General features: G+C 41.9%; 1 protein-coding gene across 2 annotated transcripts in view; it reads right to left on the bottom strand.

Moving 5' to 3' along the window:
• Positions 1-23627, bottom strand: part of FSTL4 (follistatin like 4) — a 944621-nt gene that overhangs the window by 391704 nt on the left and 529290 nt on the right. For both annotated transcript variants that reach the window (XM_060240476.1, XM_060240477.1), the window contains exon 4: positions 7273-7460. In XM_060240476.1, the coding sequence (XP_060096459.1) occupies positions 7273-7460 (188 nt within the window). The remainder of the gene's footprint in view (positions 1-7272; positions 7461-23627) is intronic.

The raw sequence follows: 23627 nt of genomic DNA, 5'->3' as shown, positions 1-23627 counted from the left end.
TGTTTAATATAGAAAATCACTCCCCTTTTCTTCTGTTCAGCCAATGAATAAAATTCTAGTCCCAGTTGTTTATTCCATAAAAATTTGTAATCCTTTTGTTTGATATGCACTTCTTGTAAACAAACTATATTACAATTTTGCTTTTTAATCCAATGAAATTTTTTGCGGTGAATTTAGTCCATTTACATTCCAAGATAATAATTTGTAATCCATCATGGTGCAAATTCTTTATGTTCTTCATAAAACCTACGCAGTTCCTGTGTGCTTGTAATTGTAATCCTTTTTCCTTGCAGCTCAAAGCTCAGACCTTCAGGTATTATCCAGCTATACCTCATTTCATTGTCACGTAGTTTTTCTGTCAATTTTTTGTATGCTTTTCTGTCATTTATCACTTGTCTTGGCAATTCTTTCATGATTCTTACTCTGCTGCCTCCCACTATCAATGTATTTTCAAAAATTTTATTCAAGATTTTTCCCACCATTTCTTTTGTCATATATCTTATAACCACATCTCTTGGTAGATTATTTTTCTTGGCATATAGCGAGTTCACTCTATACATATAGTCATATATGCTTCTAGTTCCTTCAGGATCTTCCTCCAAAAATTCTGCAATTATTCTTATTATATATCCTTTCAAATCAGTCTCTTCATCCTCAGGTACTCCTCTCAGACGTATCTGGGTTTTCATCAATTTGCAGTCATGAATTGCCCCCTTTTCTTGCATTTTTAGCAAGATGGAATCATGAATTTTCACTCTCTCTTTTACCTCTTGCACTTTCTTTGATGTTACCACAGTCTCATTTCTGAGATCTTCTATATCTTTCCTTAGCTCTTCAATGTCTTTTCTAATTTCTTTTTTAGAAGCAGTTATCATGTCTCTCACCCCTTTCACCATCCTGGCTTCCATTGCTTCTAATTGCTCTTGCATTTTCTCCATTGAGGCAGTCCTTGCACGGGTTAACTTATGCTCTGACATTTAAAAAAACACCAAAAATTTTGACCTCTCCAAATTAAATTTAAACTATCAGGCTTGATAGAGTAAGGCTTGCCCTTTTCAATAAGCCAACTTTTGCCGTCCTCAGAGCCTCCTGGGCTCAGATATTAATTTTTGAAGTTTTTATTTCATCCAAAATAGCGGTCGCGACTTTCTGCTTTCCTTTTAAAAAAATTTTCCTTCAAAAGGCTTCTAAAATAATTATCAGCGATACTGTCCAATAGTATTTACCTTATAATTGTCACCACTGTCAGCTTCACCAGTTTTTAATGTCCCAAACACTTTAAAAACTTTGTTTAAATTTTGACCTCCTAGCAATGGCTGCCGATGTTTTTCTATGATATTATAGTCCTAGAGTAGGCTAGCTGCTTCAATGATTTCCCTTTTCCATCTGATACTCCCTGCTTTTCTTGCCACCAAATCCCGTTTTCACTGGTAAAAAGATCTCGTGATGTTTGACGTATTTCCTGTGTTGACTGTGAGCGGCAAATCTGTGACGATGGGGCTTTTTCACCAAAACTGCAAGTAGACAAAACAATAAATTCCTTTCCACTTTTTAGCACTGTCCTTTAAATTTACAAAATTCAAATTTCGCCCCTTCTCCCCTTCTTCTTCCAAGCTTTCTGAATCTCTATTTCCCACCTTCTGATTTTATTTTGTTTAACTTTAAATAATTCCGGAATGAAGATAGTCATCAGTACCTTTTTCTGCAGTTATCCAGATCCAACACCGGTCTTGTATAGCTTTAGATGTTGAGCAGTCTCAAAGAAGGTTAGGATCCTGTTGAGCTTATGTCAAATAAATGACTCTGGAAACTTCTGCAGATGATGAATATGCAACTCGTCTCCGGAGACCCCTCAAAGCCTCAAAGGAGCCCCACCCCGGGACTCCCTTTTAGCCAAGGTAAATCTCCTCAGATTTTCCTGTGCATATCTTGGACTGATCTCTGACTGAGAAAAGTAGGCAGTTGGCATTAAATTGCCCTCCACTACCCCAAACAGAAGCCCCAGCCTGCTCCCCTTCTGAGAAGCAATTCAGCTCGGCATTTTCCAACCCCGGAAATAAAAACTTCTATGTAAAAATATGCAAATAAATAAGCAACAAGAATTGCAGAGACTAATGGGCTGTGAAGTTACTTCCAAGGTAAAATATTTGGGTGTGGAGATAACAATGAAGAATATTGATTTGTTCAAAAATAATTATGAGAAACTATGGCATAAAATGGATGAAGATAAAGTGGAATAAACTTAATTTGTCACTGTTGGGTAGAATAGCTGCAATTAAAATGAATATTCTACCAAGAATAATGTATTTGTTTCAAACTATTCCGATTGTGAAAGACAGTAAACAATTTAATAGATGGCAAAGAAAAATTTCAGAGTTTGTGTGGGCAGGGAAGAAACCAAGAATTAAAATGAAAATTTTAACAGATGCAAAAGAGAGAGGCAGATTTCAATTACCAGACTTAAAATTATATCATGAAGCAGTTTGCTTAGTATGGATAAAAGAATGGATAATGTTGTTAAACAAAAAACTCTTAGTGTTGGAAGGTCATGGAAATAAATTTGGCTGGCACGCTTATATGTATTATGGGGAAAAAAAGATAGACGGCTTCTTCTCTCACCATTATATAAGATACAGCTTGCTAAATACATGGATGAAATGTAAGAAATATGGAGATGAGAGAAAACTGTTATGGATAGTGCCAGCCGAAGTTATAAAAATAACAGCTGAGACAGGTGAAGAAAAGTGGTTGTCATATAATCAACTATTAAAAATACAAAGTGGCAAAATAGAATCGAAAACTGCTGAAGAGCTGAATAATAAATATGATTGGTTTCAAATGCAACAAATAAAGAGCTTGGTGGAGAATGACATTAAAACTGAAGGAATAAGAAAAGAGCAAACAGAAATGGAAAAAGTTCTGCTTGGAGACACGAAAAATTAATTTCAAAATTATATAAATTACTTTTAAAATGGTCTACGGAAGATAAAGTAGTGAAATCTCAAATGATTAAGTGGAAAATAAAAGAACATTGGACAATTTTCTTAAATTCATATCCCAAGATCCTAGAAATTTCTTGTTGAATCATCTGCCAATACTTTTCTGTTGGGATTACAAATGGAAAAATTTCCAAAAGAAGATAGAACTATAATTTGGTACTTACTTTTAGCTGCTAAGACATTATATGCGCAGTTGCGGAAGCAAGAAAAAATACCAGAGAAATGGGATTGGATTGTAAAAGTTATGACATGGAGTGAAATGGACAAATTAACAAGAATTTTAAGAGACTATGATTTAGAAGTTTTTAAGATGGAGTGGAAAAAGTTCAGAAGATATGTAGAAAAAGAGTGGAAAATAAAAGAACATTGGACAATTTTTGATAATGATTAAGTCTTAGAAAAAAGAAGAATATTAGTACTCTAAGTAAATAACACCGGCGGGGGTCAAGTAACCGGGGGAAGGGTGGGTAGAAAGTAATATATGGGATAGATAAAAGAAGTTATTAATGATGCAAGAAATATAATTTGTTACCATATGTTACCAAATAAAATTGTTTTAACCATGAATGGGTACAATTCACTCCAATGGGAAAAAGCAAAGTGTTACATATGGAGACTCTGTTATTGTGTGGGCAAAACACATGCTCCAGCCATGAACTGAGGTGCTCAGTCCACACTGATAGATATCCTGTTTGGAGGTGCAACAGGTTTCTGTGCTCAAGAGCCTTGCAATATGTTTATCATTTTTCCAAAACCCTCACATGCCACAACAATGGGCATGTTGCTACAATTTAATGAATTCCTACATCAGTGGTATACAGCTTTTATATTGACACATTCTAATGCATTTCACTTTGCTTTGTCAATGAATCACATACTGGATGATTTTTCATGATTTTCAAAGCAAAACTAGTCAGAGAAACACTGTTTTATTGCATGTATTAGATCTTAGTCTTGCATTGCATGTATTGCATGTATTAGCTCTTAGTCTGATGTTTTATGGTCTTCTATTATAATGATTCATCTGAGAAGAGGATTCTGTTAAAGCAGCTCAGTATTTCAGACTTCTGTAGCAATGTGTGCACTATTTTATAGGGGAGCATGATTTAAAATCCAATTTAATAAATAAAAATAATAAATGAGGGGTGGGAATTAAGGTGTGGTGCCTGTTTTTTAAAGGTAATGGCATAGCCAGGCAATCAGCAAGGGAGTTGGAAGCAAGAAAATGGGGGCATGTGATATTGACTACATCATTACACCACTTCTGGGGAATATCTAGAAGTATCATAGGCTAGCTTTAGGAATTGCTGGACACTCTGACCAATTCCTCACTTGGCAATTGCTCCACTCCTGAGCTTCTGCTTTCCCTGGCTCAAGTGATCAATTCCCCATCAGTTGTTGTGCAGGTGCATTTTGATCCATGACTCCCTCCAATTTCCCTTGCGGTTTACTGCTCTTGTTTTTTAGAGTTGCAGAAGCCGTAAGGGAAATTGAAGGGAGCTGCAGATCAAAACGTGCCCGCACACCCACTGGTGGAGAATTGATCACTTGAGCCAGGGAAAGCAGAAGTCCAGGGATGGAGCAACTGCTAGTGAGGAATTGGTCTCTACGTTAAAACAAGATTTTCCCTCAAAGTGACAGAGTGACGCAACCAACATCAGCTTCTCCCTCCTCTTGCCACTACTCAGAGCAGTAGTGGGCAAAGTTGGCTCTGCCATAGCAAGAAGGCTGACAACTCTATAGTGATACCAAATTTACACTGGAAGATGAAACTTGATTTGAATTGAGACTTTTACATGTATAAAATACAAACTCTTGGCAGATTTTCTTGTATGGTATCATTGGATTTATTTGTTTGTTTATAAATATTAATGTCAAGGCCAAAAAAAAAAAGAGTACTTCTAGAACAGAACTGCTAGAAAAGTACTATTAGGAAGTCATGCATTTTGTACTGGTTCTCAGTTAAAGAAAACCATTTCCTCTTCTTGGATTCACTCTGAAGACTCAGTTATAGAATGGGAATATATTTTTAAATATAGAAAACATTTTAGTTGCACACATATAATTTTGAATAGCCACCAAATGTCTGCCAAGTCCCATCTCCATTCTCCCAAATTTTCATGTGATTAAAAAAGGAAATATTAAGGTAAAAGATGGGATTTAGCCTGGGAAAGTTGCCAGCTTATTTATTTCAATGAATGTCAAACTTTTTTTTTTTTTAGTGAAAAAAATGCCTTTAGCAATAAGGTAGCAGACGGTCAATTTTTTTCCTTTTAGTTTTGGATCCAAATCCAGTTTTAGCCACTGGGAAAACTGACTGAAATGTTCCCTCTGGGCTTATCATTATGAAATATCAGATACATATCTGAGTTGTGAGTATACAAAGCCTATTAACAGCTATGGTAACTGGAATGTTATTTCCATTTAAAACTTTAATGCTTTCTTGGAGTCAGTTTCATAAATCTAATGAACACATAGCTGCTAAAGTGGTTTCTTTCCTGGCATTAAATCAAAGCAGCTTGTCAGTATTATGAAAAGTTAATCAATTTTCAATACAAAAGTAGACAAAGGGAAATTTCCATCTTTAAAAGATTGATCCTAGAAGTTATGGTTGATCTCACTTTTATTGAACATATTTACATGGTAAGTGAAGGGTGATTTTTTTTAAAGTATTATTACTAGAATCAACCAAATGGCCCAAGTCTGGATTTAAAAAATAAAACGTTCTAGAACACTATACTGGAGAAAAATAATACGTTGAAGACCATGCATTGGCAATTTCTGTTGATTCCACCTTCCTACTGTGATTCCCTTCACAACATCCCTCAGGATTCCCTATCACTAAGGCTGTGTATTTGGATCTATCTGAGCCAAAAATACACCTAAAAAAACCTTATTTGTATTTCCCATGTATATTTAGGCTTCCCAAATGTATCCAGGTTTTCTTGGGAAAACTGAAAGAAAAAATCCAGAGAAAATCTCAGATATGCTTGGGAATTTCCAGTAGAACTGAACACAGTGGAGAAGTGGGAGTAGATTGCTTCCGCTTCTCAGCAGTTTATCAGGCAGGCTGAGTCTTGGGACTACAGAAGTCAGCCCAAGGATCAGCTGGGGTGGCAGGGAGCTCAGAGCTCCCAACTTCCTTGGCTGTGGGGAGAAAAATCAGTCCAAGATTAGCTGCAAGAGAAACCAGCCCAAGATTAGCTGGTTCAGTGGGGAGTTGAGTGCTCCCTGATAGCACAGCTCTACACTGTCCTCTCTTGCGACCCGGATTAAACTGGGCAGCAGGAGACAGCAGCCCAGCTGGCATTGCTGCACCTGTGGGGAGCTGATAGTTACCAGCAGGCATAGCTCTGGGCTGCTTTCTCCTGCCTGGTTTAAACTGGGCAGTAAGAAAGGGCAGCCCACCTGGGATCACTGAACCTATGAGGATAGTTCCTTGTAGACGCAGCTCTGTTCTGCCTTCTGCCACTTGATTTAAACCAGGTGGCAGGAGAAGACAAGCCAGCCCCAGAATCAAGGCGGTGTTTTTTTTACTGGAAAACTACAGGGGGACACAGTGTCAAAACAGCAATAATAAAGCAAAATCCACCCTGTGTGAACATACATAAAGCACTTTCTACAAACTTGAACAAAATGTAATATATGTAAATAGTGAACATTTTTCAGCATGCTAGTAATTAAAGATTACTATTTTCTCAGATGCTGATTTTTTACCATTTTAATTTCCTTCTGATAATCAACACTTCAGTAACTTCAGTAACTGTATATGTAAAAATTTTTGCCACTGTGTGACACAGAGTGTTGGACTGGATGGGCCATTGGCCTGATCCAACATAGCTTCTCTTATGTTCTTATGTTCTTAACTAAAAAAAGGAAATTGTGTGCATTCTGAAGCTTCTTAGAAGAAGGTAGGAGAATCTATGGTGATTTTGCAATTTAAATCTTTCTGATGAAAATAAACTCACTTTTGTTGGCAAGCTGGGCTTTTTTAATAATATGATTTCCAACACAAACCTTTACTCACTAGGGTGGTAAAGAACAAAAAATGTGATGTGGCATATATTTTCATTTTTCAAAATAATACTCCTGTTGCTAAGGCAGATGGGATAAAGGGTTCAGCTATGGAAAGAGATTTCATAGTCATAATTTTGAGTTGACTGCTACAAACGACTATTCTCATGAGAATTTCACTGTGTTACATTCAATTTACACTTTGAATGGAAAATGCGGTCCACTTCATAATTCAATTTTCATCGAACAACAAACCCACCTGAACCAATTCAGAGCTGCTGAGGTGTCCATCACCATTTATATCCAAGTGGTTAAACATATCTTCAACTAAGAAGCGCTTCTGAGTTCTGTCTTCTGTTGGCTGAGTCTGCTGCCTCTGATGATGAGACTGGAGGTCCAGAAGTATACCTTTTAGCTGACTGTACTCTGCCATTGTGCATGTGTTACCTAAAAGACATTATTTATTATTTCTTTATCTATTTAAAACATTTTATGTGATCTTTCCACCAAACTTAGGGTCCCCAAGGTGGTGAACAATCATTACCATTAAACAAGTTTTTTTTTTTAAAAAAATGGATATTATTAAAATAATTCAAAACAGCAATTAAACAAGCATATAAACAGGAAGAAAGGTACACCCAGGGCTTTTTTTGAGCAGGAACGTGCAAGAACGCAGTTCCAGCTGGCTTGGTGTCAGGGGGTGTGGCTGAATATGCAAATGAGTTCCTGTTGGGCTTTTTCTACAAAAAAAGCCCTGCAGACAAGTCTCCACCAACTACTGTTGGAAGACAATAACTAAGGGGGGGACAGACAAATCTAGTCAGAAAGAGAATTCCATAATTTTGCTGCTTCAGCTGCTAAAACCTTTTCTCAGGCTGCCACCTAGCTAACCTCAGACAGTGAGAGAACCACAGGAAGGATCCCTGAAGATGACTGCAGTGGTCAGGAAAGCTCACACAGGACCAGGCAATATGTTGATAATATTGGTCCCAAGCTATATAGGGCTTTAGAAGTGAATACGAGCACCTTGAATTGGGCCCAGAAGCTGATTAAGAGACAGTTTAGGTGCAACATGAGCAATATGGTCCCTACAACCCACTTCAGTCAGCATTCTGGATGTGGCATGGCACAGCGGCTGTAACTTCCCTCTGCTAGGGCAGCTGCATGCAGAGCACATTGCAGTAGTCTACTCTTGATAACACCATGGCATGTGCTGCAGTGATAGGGTTGCCAACTCTGCATTGAGCAATTCCTGGATATTTGGGTGTAGACCTTGGGAAGAGTGGGGTTCATGTAGGGAGGGACCTCAGCAGAGTATAATGCCATAAAGTCCGCACTCCAAAAACTCATTTGGAGGATGCAACCCTACACAGAGGATACACAGTTGCAAGGTATTTTTTGTCTAAGAAAGGACACACAGTTGGCTCACCATCCAAGCATATGAAAGGCCACTGATGCCACCTACACATTCAGAAGGAGGCCTGAGTCTGTCAGCACCCTAAGCAATGAACCTGCTCCTTTACAGGGAGTTTAGCCCCATCCGGGAGTCATCTCAATTCCTGGGTCAATCCACTATTATGTGACTGTATACTTCTAATTGATCTGTTTAATGACTGAACTTCTAAGAAACAAGATAAATCATTGCAACAGGCAGATTATTACCTCCCTCCCATCCTGAGCCTGTTAGGAGAGGGTGGGATATAAATCTGATAAAATAAAAATAAAGATAAATCCTCCCTCCCTTTCTCCCTTCCTCCCTATCAAATGGCAGCTGACTCATGGCAATCTATAGCAGGGGTGTCAAACATAAGGCCTGGGGGCCAGAACCAGCCCATCCAGGGCTCTTATGTGGCCTGCAACAAAGTTCAAGGGAGGAAACAGGAGACTGATGGAGAGGAAGGGAGTTGGCAGAACCACTTTGATTGTGGTTTCAGCATGGTAGATCAATCTTGCCTGTAGCAGTCAAGCAGCATGGGAGCATCTGCTCTGTGCTGTACTGCTGGCTCTACAGTCTGCCCATGTGAGTTTTCCTTTGCACTCCCTCCCACCCCATGAGGCCTTGCTTAGAGGATACAACAACTCGGAGCTTACCAGCTGCTGTTCTTTATACAGTTTATATCTTTGATACCTAGCATCAGGGCTTTTTTTGTAGAAAAAGCCCAGCATGAACTCATTTGCATATTACGTCACACCCCTGATGTCACCATTGTTTCACACAGGGTAATTTTTGTAGATAAAGCCCAGCAGGAGCTCATTTTCATATTAGGCCACACCCCATGGTGTCAAACCAGCTGGAACTGCGCTCCTATGTGTTCCTGCTCGAAAAAAACCCCTCAGCATTATGTTTTATGCCACACATGGCCTAGCACAACAAAGTCACATTTGTATCAGATCTGACCCTCATAACAAATGTGTTCAACATTTTTGCCACAGGATTTTCAAAGCAAGGGGTTTGCCATTGCCTGCCTCTGTGCTGTGACCCTCATATCCCTTAGGGGTCTTTCCTCCAAATGCTGACTAGGGTCAACCCTGCTTTGTTTCCAGGATCTGACGAGATCAGGCAAGCCTGGACTATCTAGGTCAGGGCCTGCATTTCATAACATCTCTCAAAAGCTATGCTTTAAAATGATAACTGGGACATCCCTTTTATGAAAGATAGGATTTCTCCCCTCAATCCTACCTCCAAGCAAGTTCATCTGTATGTTCCTTTATAGATTACTGAATTTCACTCAGCAGACTGACTGCATTAAATCTGCTCTAGATATTTCTTAACAGTAAATGCATATGTTATGTGACCATGAAGTAAAAAAATAAAACCAAATGACCCTGAATTTTCATGCTCCCCCCCAATAAATTATTTTTAAATCAAATTTCATATTTCCACTGATTAGTCCAGTTTTTCTTCTGTACAACAGCCAAAGAACCCTGCTGGACCAGACCAGTAGTCTATAATCCTGTTTCACCGGTCAACTAGTTGCCTTGGAGGACCAACAGAGTATAGAGGTCAAGACCTTTTGCTGATATTGCTTCCCAGCCCTGACATACAGAGCTTTCTTTTAGTCATCATGGAGAGTACCCATTGATGGACCTATCCTCCAGGAGAACGGATAGCCCATGAAATGATGGTCCTCATTAACTTACTGAATAGGTTTGCCTAACATCAATACACAAAGAGTGCTGATTATTCAAATATAGGAAATCTTAATGGAGTACTGGGGTACTGTATTGCATTGTGCAATATAGTTTATAAACTGGGAACTCAGATTTCTAAATTTAAACTGCAGTCATGACATATCATACAATAATACCCATACAATAGTCCTAGAGCAATAGAGATAACTGATGCTTCGTATACTTTGTTGTAATGTTAACTAGATGCTAGTCCGGCACCAGTATTTACATAACCCAGCTATTCATCTCAGGCTCCAATAACCAGTTCCAAAGTCCTGATGCATTTGCAAGAATAGAACAAAAGAGGATGAAGAAGGCCAGCTAATTTGATCATTGTTCTGGTTCAAGATCAGGAATAGTCTTGATAAAGCGCTCAGTAACAGCTAATCCAGGCGTTTCCAACCTTGATGATTCTATGAGCACTTTTAGATGTTTGATAAAGTGCAATGGGGCACCACTATGAAATGGCTGGGACCAATTACAAAATAATGCAATTATAAAAGTTTGTGCGGTCCTCAAATCAAACACCAAATGTGAGTAGCTATTTCTGAATGGACATTCCCTGCAAACCTCAAAAGCAAAGGCAGGCGCCACATTAGGGAACATTGAGTTAGCCTAGTCTGGGTCCAGTTTTCTATGTACATATACACTTATCGGGGGGCAGGAAGCTTTCCTAAATATAAACAAAATTATAGTTGGTCTGTTTAGTAATATGTTTACATTGAGGACAGTGATTGAACACTGCCATTACTTCTGCCCCAGTTGCAAGTCCTTGTCAGCTCATTGCTGTTCCTTTTGTCAGTGGAAGTTGGCATAGAGCTGAAGGATGACAGAGGTAGTAGTAGTAAGAATTAAGGAAGCCAAAATTTAGTAACCAATGGGTGATATCAGATGGCCGGTTTGGGGTGGCTTGAAGCCGCCTCAAAGAAAGCCAGCTGGAAATAAAGCGCCCCGGAGCTTCTGGAGGGCGCTCAAAAAAGGGGTGGGCCGTGGGCACCCAGGGAGCATCTGGAGCACTCACGTGTCCTGTTCGCAGCTCCCCAGGCACTCTTCAGGTGCTTCCCAGTCTTCCAGATGGCCAGGAGCCGCCTCAGAGGTGCCCCACCACTTTTGACGTGGTGCCTTTTTGAGGCAGGTGGATCAGCCCAGAGGACGGGGTGAGTACGGGATCAGAACGGCCACCAGATGTTACTGTGTGGACAGGTTTTTTTTCGGGCACCTTCTGAGGCATCTCTGGGTCGGCCTAAAGTGCCTGTCTGTTAGACGTCAATGTGTCCCTTGTAGAGTCCCCCCACCAAAGAGATGGTTTCAAATATTGGGGGGGGGGAGTATTTATTGCAATATTTTCAAGCTCGAAATATGTAATGATAAGAATATTGAAAAATTCTTCAGTATGGGCCTGGAGATCAATTCATATCAATTTTAAAATAAGTTGTTTTGACACTGTAATTCTCTTAAACTTGAGCATTGCTATATGCGTAGGTGATGTAACATTTGTGTTTATGACTTGGAGATGTGATTTTGATATAGCCTGTTGTTTGTTACGGTTGGAAGATATGTGTAATTTCACCTATGAAATGTGTTTATTTTATGTTAACTGCTTTGAGGTTTCAGGAACATCAGGAAACAAATAGTTTAAAATAAACAAATAACCATTTTTAGTAATACTTTAAATTCTGCATGTGAATTTAAGACTGAATTAATGGCACTAGTGTTATGAGAGGCACGGTTCCTTTTTTAGTAGAAGAAATTGAACATGCAAACGAACAGAGGGGTGCAGATAACAAAAACACTCTGAAGCTCTATTTGCATATGCTTGAGGATGTGATATGCAAGCAGTATGTCCAGGTTACCGAGTTCCCTGCGCAGGCAAAGAAAGAAACCAAGGGAGCTGAAAGTCGATGCCTTTATGAGCCAACAGTAAGGAAGATTGTGGGCAGAAACTGCTAGATCAGCTAAAGATTTAGTTTATTCATCAAAGGATTTTAATCAGTAAGAGCAAATTTTAATCAGCGGGCTTGAGAATTAAGGCAGGCATTTAATTTTGCAGCATTGTCACAGCAACAGGGAATGAAAAAGAAAATATCAAAGACAGTCATGACAGTAGGATTTAACCCAGCAATTCTAGCACTTGAGAGGTCATACAGAACACTATGCACCCATGAGCCGCTTTTGGATATGATGTCACAAATTGTAACCCAATACTGGCAACAACTTTCTGCTTAACTGTTTTCTCTTCCCGTACTTAAAAGTCTTGCCTGAACTACCACTATTCTGCTGAGAGGTGCCATGGTGCGAATACCATCAAGATACACTATTCACTGTTTTGCTTCACTCATCTCCAAGTATATAGGTACAAAAGTATTGAAGTAAAAATCATATGACTACTTCAGATGAAAAAGAAAGATGACTGACTCTCTTATATGCCTTTCTTCCTATTTGAGAGATTTAAGAACATTGAACACAAGATTCCATTTAACACAGACGTCCTCCAAACCATATTGAACATATCCTACTAGAAATGTACAGTGACCTACAAAGCTGAAACCTGCTTTTGCTGCCTGTTTGGAAGAAAATACATTAAATTATATGTGGTGCATAAGACACAGACTAGGGTTTCAACTAAGAAGGAACAGATTTATTTTTAAAATCCTATGAATATTTCAACATGGAACAAATCTAAACAAATAAAAATCGAAGCAAAAATGTGATGGGGGAAAGGTTGGTTAAAATGAAATTTACAAATTATATGTTGTAAAGGCATCTGACTTGAAGAAACCCATGTAACAGTCTGTCCACAGTTCATTGTATTCATTTACTGTTATTTTTCATTATGCTCTATTGTAAACCACCTTGAGACCTTTTTGTGAAGAGGTAGTGTAAAAATACATTGAATTATATGTGGTACAGGAGACACAGACTAGGGTTTTAACTGAGACAGAAGGAATAGATTTATTTTAAAAATCCTATACATATTTCAGCATGGAACCATTCCAAGAACTTAGTTTGATTCATACAGGAATACATACATTGCTCTCTGATATTATACATCACAACATACACTTGTGGAATCCTTCAGAAGCTCCAGACTTCTTACAATTTGCTAACATATAACTGCCACATTGTAATTTTTCCTTTCTTGTTTGTTTGATTTTTCTTTATTATTCTGGCATCATGTCATTGGGCTACCAACTGAAGGGCAGATTCACAGTAATGTCATTCTGTTCCTTCAAATGTTATGCAGAAAAAATTAATTGCCTTATCCTAAGTAATAAAAAAATTTGTACTACTGGGGTATACATATGGCCTTACCAACTGAACTGGTGACCTCCTTCTTATTTGAAAACTCTAATCTAATTGGGAAAGAAATTAGTGGGTTGGCTTGAGTGATTTTGTCTCATTAGGGTTCAGAACCAAATATATTAAGAGAAGTAGATACCTGAGGTGAAATACCAAAATGGACTGGTATAATAACTGATAGGTAGCAACCCTATTGACCCTGCCTGCCAGTAATTCATATACATGTTGTTGATCGTCATGTGTTCTAGAGGTATCAGATGATTATGCAGATGGATAACCAAGTGCCTCAGTAGAGTAACTTGGCTGAATAAAATTGCTCTCTTTATATATGATCATTCATTCATATTGAAAGACAAGTGGAACTATGATTAATTCATCAAATGTTATCTCCTTGATGCAGCCATTTTTCATTGTATTTTAAAAGATGTTATATATTTATTTTCAGTTAAAATGTAACAAAAACTTTGGCAAAAAATGATACTTTATACCTTTATGTATTTCTCACTCTCTGGGTGCTTTTTTAAAGTCTTCATGGGAGGGGAGAAAATTCCCTTGTTCAAAGTAATTCTGAAGAAACAACTACTTTCTTCAAAATTATCTCCTAACTTTTCAACTGAAGATTGCCTCTTTTTATTCTTACACAGCCAGGTGCAGTTCTGTAATCCTGTAACTTCCTTTCCTTCTCCACAAGAATGTTTCTAAATCCCATCTGAGGGGTTTATATAGGGCTTAACGAGTATAGTGGCTGCATTGGTTATCATGTCCCTTGACCCTCTTGCTGCTGTCAATGACACTTGTAATCTTCTTACACTGTATTTGGAATTCACTAGCCTTATCTACTAAATACTCCCCGTTATTTTAACGGAAGCACCACTGGTTCACAGTTATGTGGTGTCCTTTCAGACTGTTTCTGTTAAGACAAATGGAATAATGGTAACATCATCTTTATACACACTCACTTATTTCCATTCTAGTCTCTGCTTCATTAGGTGTGCTCCAGCCATTTTCTTTCCTTTATATCATGAACTCATAATTAGCGCTTTGTCTCATATAAGGATATCCTCATTGGTAGGTCTTGTTAATAGGTAGCTCACAGCTGGATTATCTTGATCTATTTGGATTATCCTGTTAGCAACTATGGGGGACTCCAGATTCTTGTGTAACTGTAATGTACTTTATAGTCAGTTTTGTCTATAATCCATTTTATGACTTCAGATGTGTGTCATTGAGATTTGCCACCTGTTGTGCAAATATGTGTGTGTGTGTGCATGTGTTTATATATATAGTTTCTATTTCCCCCCCTTCCCCTTCTCAAGATAAGTTTTAATAAACTCTCTCCTTTCGGAATGCTTTAGAAATATTACATTCTAAGCCCATTTTATTTTAAGTTGAAGCTTCTAAATTATCTTCAAGGGCAGCTCATGCAAGGACACTGCAGTAATACAGCTTTGAGTGTATAGTGACATGGATCAGTATGGCCAGATCAATTTATTCTAGGAGGAGAGCTAAACTTTGAACCAAATGCAGTTGGAAGGTCCTTTTTAGCCACAATGACAACCTGCCTATCGTTTAGTAAAATCAGATCCAAAAGCACCTCTAAACTCTTGACCTAGTTTCACAAAGATAGAGCTCTCCCAACCATAATTTCTTTCAAATTTGACAGTTTTCCCCCCTAACCATGACCATCTGTCAATTCAGATTCAGTTAGAATCATAGAATTGGAAGGGACCTTCAGGGTCATCTAGTCCAACCCCATGCGCAATGTAAGAAACTCACAAATACCTCCCCCCATGTCCCTGCCCAGTGACACCTGCTCCATGACCAGAAGATGGCCAAAAAAAGAAAAAACTCTCCAGGATCCCTGGCCAAACTGGCCTGGAGAAAAATTGCTGACTGACCCCAAAATAGCGACCAGTCACAAGAACTAAGCACTGATGCAACCCTTCCTGCCCTCCTTCTCGTGATCTCCCTAAGTTCCCAGAATCAGCATTGCTGTCAAATAGCCATATAGCTTTGGTTTAAAAACCTCCAAAGGAGGAGAGCTCACACCTCCCAATGAAGCCTGTTCCATTGAGAAACTGCTCTAATTGTCATGCAGCTCTTCGTAATGTTTAGCAAGAAACTCTTTTGATTTAATTTCAACCCACTGGTTTTGGTCCAACCTTCTGGGGCAACAGAGAGCAATTCTGCACCATCCTCTATGTGACAGTCCTTCAAGTACTTGAAGATGGTGATCATATCACCTCTCAGTTGTCTCCTCTCCAGACTGAACATACCAGCTCCATCAACCTTTCCTTGTAGGAGTTGGTCTCCAGACCCCTGGAAAAAGAAGTGTTGGAACTCTCAAGAGGGAAATGAAGAAGAAACACACGGATGCCTCTCATGAATTTTTAAACATTTTTTGAGAACAAAACATTTTGTTTCCACAAAGAGGTTCCAGAACTCCGTTCCACTGTGATCCCCCAGAAAAAAAATGCCCTGCAGCAAGGTAAACTATATCTACAGCATTCCCCTGATCCAGTAGTGTTTACTCCTATTTCATTTGTGTCTGAAACATACTTTTTATTAAGGATCTGTGCTATCATCTTGGGACTCCATTATGCTCAAGTTCCTCTACAAATTGCAAAGCAGGGAGGGTAATTTTTTGGTTTGACAAAAGAAAGGTCATGAGCAAAGAGAAGCAAATTCTACTTCACCACTTATTGTGCTACACTGAGGGACAAACTGTGCTACTTTTTCCATGTGTCCTCCCCTGGTCCATCTCAAAAACTTTCAGTCACTCACATGTCAGTTGTAAGTTCCCTGCTGAGAATTCAATTTCTGAGTGCATAGGCTGTCAGGGGGCTGAATCACAATAAGACCACAGAGTTGTGGCTTGAGTTGTCTTGCATCTTTCCAGACCTGAAACACCTCCAGGGTGCTCTTTATGTCACTGGAAGCCACACATATACTGACCCAGGGGGCCGGTGCAGCGGCACGCCGAAGCAGCCTGTCACTAATAACACAGGTCGAGATGCAGGACAGGAACCCGGAAGTGACCGACAGGCTGCTTCAGCGGGCCGCTGCGCCGGCCCCCTGGGCCCCACAACGATGGGACCGATGCCACAGGGACGGGCTCGAAACACTCTATAACCCCTCAAAAGAACAGCAGTCTAGCTCGCTTCCCCCGAGCCCTGCCGCCATAAGCCTCAAGGGGGCTCATTTTGTGGCATCTCCCGGCGGGAGGGTGGCATCCGCACGGGACACATATCAAATGAAAGAGGGGGCGCAGGGCTATCAGAAACAGCCGGCGGAGGGAGTCGGGAGACCACCCCACTGGGGGATCCACACCCCGAAAGTGATGAAGGTGGCGCAGATAGAGCCAACAGAGCAAACAGGACAAAATAAATAGGCTGCATTATGCAGCACAGTTGAGAAAGTGCCTTATCCCATATACTGATGAAGTAAATACAGGATTTGAGAACAAAATTGCACCAGAAGACACAAACACAAAGCTCCCTTACACTGAATCAGTGCTTGGGTCCACCAAAGTCAGTATTGTCTACTCCAGGGGTGGCCAGAGTTGCTCAACAAAAGAGCAACACAGAATAAAGGTCAGATGTTTGAGAGCCGCAAGACATGAACATCGGATATTTGAGAGCCACGGAAGGAAGGAAGGAAGGAAGGAAGGAAGGAAGGAAGGAAGGAAGGAAGGAGGGAGGGAAGGAGGAGGGAGGGAGGGAGGGAGGGAGGGAGGGAGGGAAGGAAGGAAGGAAGGAAGGAAGGAAGGAAGGAAGGAAGGAAGGAAGGAAGGAAGGAAGAGAGAAAGGGAGGAAAGAAGGGAGGGAGGAAGGAAGGAAGGAAGGGAAGGAAGGAAGGAGGGAGGGAGGGAGGGAAGGAAGGAGGGAAGGAGGGAGGAAGGAAGGAGGGAGGGAGGAAGGAAGGAGGGAGGGAAGGAGGGAAGGAAGGAAGGAAGGCCGCCCCCTCCCGCCAGCCGCCCCCCCCCCGCTTTCGGCCCCCTCCCTCCCTGCCTGCCCTGCTTACCTGCTTCCAGGGCGGGTGGAGGCCCGCGCGCGGGGCCCGGCGGTGGAGAGGCCAGCGCTGGTCGCTGGAGGCCCTCCAGCGACCAGCGCCGGCTCTCAGCCGCCTCCCTGGCCTCCGCCTGCAGTGGAGGCCCGTGCACGGGGCCCGGCGGCGGTGGCGGAGGCCGGGGTGGTGGCGGAGAGGCCGGCGCTGGTCGCTGGAGGGCCTCCAGCGACCAGCGCCGGCCTCTCCGCCGCCTCCCCGGCCTCCGCCTGCAGTGGAGGCCTGCACGCAGGGCCCGGTGGCGGTGGCAGAGGCCGGGGAGGCGGCGGAGAGGCCGGCGCTGGTCGCTGGAGGCCCTCCAGCGACCAGCGCCGGCTCTCGGCCGCCTCCCCGGCCTCCGCCTGCAGTGGAGGCCCGCGCGCGGGGCCCGGCGGTGATGGCGGAGGCCGGGGTGGCGGCAGAGAGGCCGGCGCTGGTCGCTGGAGGGCCTCCAGCGGCCAGCGCCGGCGTCTCCGCCGCCTCCCCGGCCTCCGCCACCGCCGCCGGGCCCCGCGGGCGGGGAAGGCGGCGAGTGAAGGAGGGAGCGTCCCCGCGCATGTGCAGAGCCCGCCACAATCACCCTGAGCACGCGCAGGGACGTTCCCTCCCTCACTCGCAGCCTTCCCCGCCCGTGCGCGTGGCCCACCGGCTCTCTGGCTGGCTAAACCGGGACCTCTAATGGTCCCGGTATAGCCAGCCCGGGAGCCGGGAATTGGGGGCCAGAACCGGGACTTTCCCGGGTGCTCGGGACGGTCTGGCCACCCTACGACCCAATGAGTTTTGATTGCATTTAGGATATATGTGTTTTTAGCAACTGATGCTTTACTTGGTTTCTAATTTTCCTTTTTAGTTCTTGATTCAATTTTTTGGTGTTAAGCTTCCCTCTCCCCTGCTTTCACTCCTTTCTATATTAGGAGGATCAGTTGTTCAGTTATGTGGGCCCTAGGTCATGAAAGATATTAAAAGCTCATTAACAATGCCTTATGAACATATGAAGCTGCCTTATACTGAATCAGACCCTCAGTCCATCAAAATCAGTATTGTCTACTCAGACTGGCAGCAGGTCTCCAGGGTCTCAAGCTAAGGTTTTTCACAACTACTTGCCTGGACCCTTTTTAGCTGGAGATGCCGGGGATTGAACCTGGGACCTTCTGTTAACCAAGCAGATGCTCTACCACTGAGCCACCGTCCCTTCCCCTTGAACTACCCTGACCTGGATAGCTCAGAAGCTAAGCAGGGCTGACTCTGTAAAGTATCTGGATGGGAGACCTTCTTGGAATACCAGAGATGAGAGGTAGGGGTGGGCTTTATTCACCAACCTATCTGAATTTCCTCCAGGCCTCCAGTTGGGGTCAGTCACAAGAGGTTACCATTGCCCCCCCCCCCCCAGTAGGAATGAAGAGGCTGACACAGTGTTGGATAAAAACTTTATCCAACTTTATTAAACATAACTTTATTAAACATAACTTAAACGAACTAGAATGGCAAGAGGTCTAGGTCTATCAGGACAAGCCCTGGGGTCAAACCCAGGACCCCACCTTGTCCTGGGAGTGCGAGCCACCCTGTCCCCAGCACAAGCCCAATAGCATCTGGCTGATGCTGAGCAGCCAGGCCCAAACTCCACCTCCACCTAGGCCGGCATCCAACCCTTTAGAAGGATCCGCCCCGGTGAGGCTTTGTCGTGATCTGCACTACCAGCATTGAGCTGTAAAGCCCATCTGCAGTTCGTACAGACCACCAGCACCAACTGGTGCAGAGATATAGGTGCTCCCCTAAAAGACTGTAGCCAATACCTTATCCTGCCAAGTGACCAAACTAACAACTCCTCCCCCAACATCCTACTCTACCAAGCAGTACAAGGTAGGCAAAAAACAAATTCACTTAGGCCAATTCAGTGAAATTGAAAAAATTCCTACCTGGCCCCTAATAAGGCGACCGGTCAAAAACCTGTACTGCATAGGGCGGGCTGAGAGCCGCAAACAAACTGCGTAGTTCAGTTTGTAGTTCTACACCTAGATGATGGTGTAGGGAGGAAAAGTTTAAGTTTGTTAGGCACTGGGATGCTTTCTGGAACAAGTGGGAGCTGTACAAAAGAGACAGTCTCCACTTGTCCCCAGATGAAACCAAGCTTAAAATCAAAAAGGTGGCAGAGCAGTTTTTAAACTAAATCTTGGGGGAAAGTCGACAGGAGATTAAATGTATCTGGTTCAGGAGGACTCATCTCATACAGATGAAGGGTTAGCTGTTACTTTTCTACCGGGTAGTGGATCAGAGTTGTCCACTGAGATGGAGACAAACAGTATAGAGTGTCTGCCAAAGTCTCAAGGCAGCAGGAGGAAGGTTGTAGGCCTAACTTGCCTGGGAAATTATAGATGTTTGTATACAAATGCTAGAAGTGTTCGAAGTAAAATTGGTGAGCTGGAATGTTCAGTGTTGGGGGAAAATATAGACACTGTGGGAATTTCAGAAACTTGGTGGAATGAGGAGAATCAGTGGGACACGCTGATTCCTGGATATAAGTTATATCGGAAGGATAGGGAGGGAAGTGTTGGAGGTGGGGTGGCTCTGTATGTCAGAGAGGGTATACAGTCCAGTAAGACTGAGGTCAAAGAATTAATTCCCTTCTAGATATGCTTTGGTTCGAAATAGAGGGCCCAAAAGGAAATTTACCTATGGGAATTTGTTATCGCCCACCAAATAAAAAGATAGAGGATGGTTATAATATGATGGAAGGATTAAAGATAGTGGCTAAATGTAAAAACTGTGTCGTAATAGGTGATTTTAACTACCTGCAGATTGATTGGGTCAATATGTGTTCTGGTCGAGAGAAAGAGATTTCTAGATGCTCTCAATGACTGTGCTATGGAGCAGATGATCACAGAACCTACCAGGGGTGGGGCAATCCTGGATTTAGTCCTAAGTAATGCCCAAGACTTGGTGAGAGATGTAAAAGTGATCGCACCACTTGGGAGCAGTGACCATAATGTTACTGATTTCACCATTTGTATAAATAGGGAGTTGCCCCAAAAGACCAGCACAATCATGTTTAACTTTAAAAGGGGTAAAAGATGAGGAGGCATGTGAAGAGGAAATCAAAAGGAAAGGAAAATACAGTCAAAACCCTTGGGGATGCTTGGAGGTGATTTAAAACTACAATCCTAGAAGCTCAGATAAAATATATACCACAAGTAAGAAAAGGTACAAACAGGTATAAGAAAAGGCCTGCATGGCTAACAAACAAAGTAATGGAAGCTGTAAAAGGTAAGAAGGACTCCTTTAAGCGGTGGAAAGCTAGTCCAAGTGAGATTAATAAAAAGGAACACAGGCTGTGGCAAATCAAATGCAAGACTGTGATCAGGCAGGCAAAAAGGGACTATGAGGAGCATATTGCAAAAAACATAAAGACCAACAATAAAAATTTCTTCAAATATATTAGAAGAAGGAAACCTGCCAGTGAGGCAGTGGGGTCCTTGGATGACAAGGAGTCAAAGGATTACTGAAGGAGGATAGGGAAATGGCTGAGAAGCTGAATGCATTTTTTGCCTTCGTCTTCACTATGGAAGACAAGAAGTGTTTGCCCGCTCCAGAACCACTAATTTTGGAAGGGGTGTTGAAAGACCTGAATCAAATTGAGGTGACAAGAGAGGAGGTCCTAAAACTGATAGATGAATCAAAAACTAATAAGTCACCAGGCCCGGATGGCATACATCCAAGAGTTCTGAAAGAACTCAAAGTTGAATTTGTGGATCTCCTGACAAAAATATGTAATCTTTCATTGAAATATGCCTCTGTTCCTGAGGACTGGAAGGTAGCAAATGTCACCCCCATCTTTAAAAAGGGTTCCAGAGGAGATCCGAAAATTACAGGCCAGTCAGTCTGACTTCAATACCAGGAAAGTTGGTAGAAACCATTATCAAGGACAAAATGAGTAGGCACATTGATGAACACAAGTTATTGAGGAAGACTCAGCATGGGTTCTGTAAGGGAAAATCTTGCCTCACTAACCTGTTACAGTTCTTTGAGGGGGTGAAAAAAGCATGTGGACAAAGGGGACCCAATAGATGTTGTTTACCTTGACTTTCAGAAAGCTTTTGATAAAGTTCCTCATCAAAGGCTCCTTAGTAAGCTCGAGAGTCATGGAGTAAAAGGACAGGTCCTCTTGTGGATCAAAAACTGGCTAATTAATAGGAAGCAGAGAGTGAGTATAAATGGGCAGTCTTCACAGTGGAAGACGGTAAGCAGTGGGGTGCCACAGGGCTCAGTACTGGGTCCCATGCTCTTTAACTTGTTCATTAATGATCTGGAGTTGGGAGTAAGCAGTGAAGTGGCCAAGTTTGCAGATGACACTAAATTGTTCAAGGTGGTGAGAACCAGAGAGGATTGTGAGGCACTCCAAAGGGATCTGTTGAGACTGGGTGAGTGGGCATCAACGTGGTAGATGAAGTTCAATGTGGCCAAGTTCAAAGTAATGCATATTGGGACCAAGAATCCCAGCTACAAATACAAGTTGGTGGGTTGTGAACTGTCAGAGACTGACCAAGAGAGAGATCTTGGGGTCGTGGTAGATAACTCACTGAAAATGTCAAGACAGTGTGTGATTGCAATAAAAAAGGCCAGCGCCATGCTGGGAATTGAAAATCAGGAAGGGAATTGAAAACAAATCAGCCAGTATCATAATGCCCCTGTATAAATCGCTGGTGTGGTCTCATTTGGAGTACTGTGTGCAATTCTGGTCACCGCACCTCAAAAAGGATATTATAGCATCGGAAAAAGTGCAGAAAAGGGCAACTAGAATTATTAAAGGTTTGGAACACTTTCCCTATGAAGAAATGTTAAAACGCTTGGGGCTCTTTAGCTTGGAGAAACGTTGACTGCGGGGTGACATGATAGAGGTTTACAAGATTATGCATGGGATGGAGAAAGTAGAGAAAGAAGTACTTTTCTCCCTTTCTCACAATGCAAGGACTCGTAGGCATTCAATGAAATTGCTGAGCAGTCAGGTTAGAATGGATAAAAGGAAGTACTTCTTCACCCAAAGGGTGATTAGCATGTGGAGTTCACTGTCACAGGAGGTGGTGGCGGCTGTGAAATCACACAGAAGTGATTTTATCACATCAGGGACATTTTACTGTAACACTCTGATTTTAGGCCAAAACTCTATGGTAAAATTAGTATCAAACCATTTGACCCAAACCCAGGCCATTGCCACACAATGTCCCCAATGTGATGGCATCACTTCTGCATGACATCATCACATCAGGGATGTTGTGCAGAAATGTTGCTGTTTGGTTCAGGGTTTCCTCCATCAGTCAACAGGCTCGCACTATGTAGAAGCCCCAAAAACTGGAGGATTCCCTGCTGGAAATTGGGAAATGGTAACTCTACCTGAATCAATACCTTACAGCAGTCCAGTTTCCCAGTTACAACAGGCTGAGGCTGGAGAGGAGGATAATCTTTCACTGTGTGTAATTCGACAAATATCTTGTGTGGATAATTACCAGAGCAGCTAGTGTTTCAAAAGCACACCTAAATTTTTAATCTGATTATAGAATAGCAGTTTAAGGTGATCAAAAGTTGGTAAATCACTCCCCCCCCCAAAAAAAAAAGTCTGGACATTTGGGGAGCACAAAAAACCCTCTTATGATTCATTTTCTGTTTTGGAATGACTTCACTGATTAGTAAGACAAGGTTATGCTCCAACAAGAAGCGTAGCTTGAGAGAGAGATAGCTCAGATGCAACTGAAACCCTCTCCTCTTCCTAAACAGAGGTCTTTAGGCTTGCTGAAGAAAGGATGCTAGAGGGCAGGCCTACCCTGAACTTGGTACTCAAACATATTGCTCAACCTACTGTGGTTGTACGAGACTGTTTCTGTCCAAATCACACACTTCCTTTTCTTTACTACAAAATTTCTGTTCTCTGACATACAAAGTTAGCAAACTACATTAACTAGTTCACAGCAGAAAGGCAAACCATCCATCTTTTATTTTAACACGGGGAACATCTTTGATTTCAGTATTTCCTGGCAGATAAGCATTGAGTTGCCATTAGAGCAGTTATAAATATCTAATTACAAAATGAGTATGCCAAAGGCAGAAATA

Source organism: Heteronotia binoei, chromosome 5, assembly GCF_032191835.1.
Source record: "Heteronotia binoei isolate CCM8104 ecotype False Entrance Well chromosome 5, APGP_CSIRO_Hbin_v1, whole genome shotgun sequence".
Taxonomy (NCBI): domain Eukaryota; kingdom Metazoa; phylum Chordata; class Lepidosauria; order Squamata; family Gekkonidae; genus Heteronotia; species Heteronotia binoei.
This window is presented reverse-complemented; position numbering and strand designations above follow the sequence as displayed.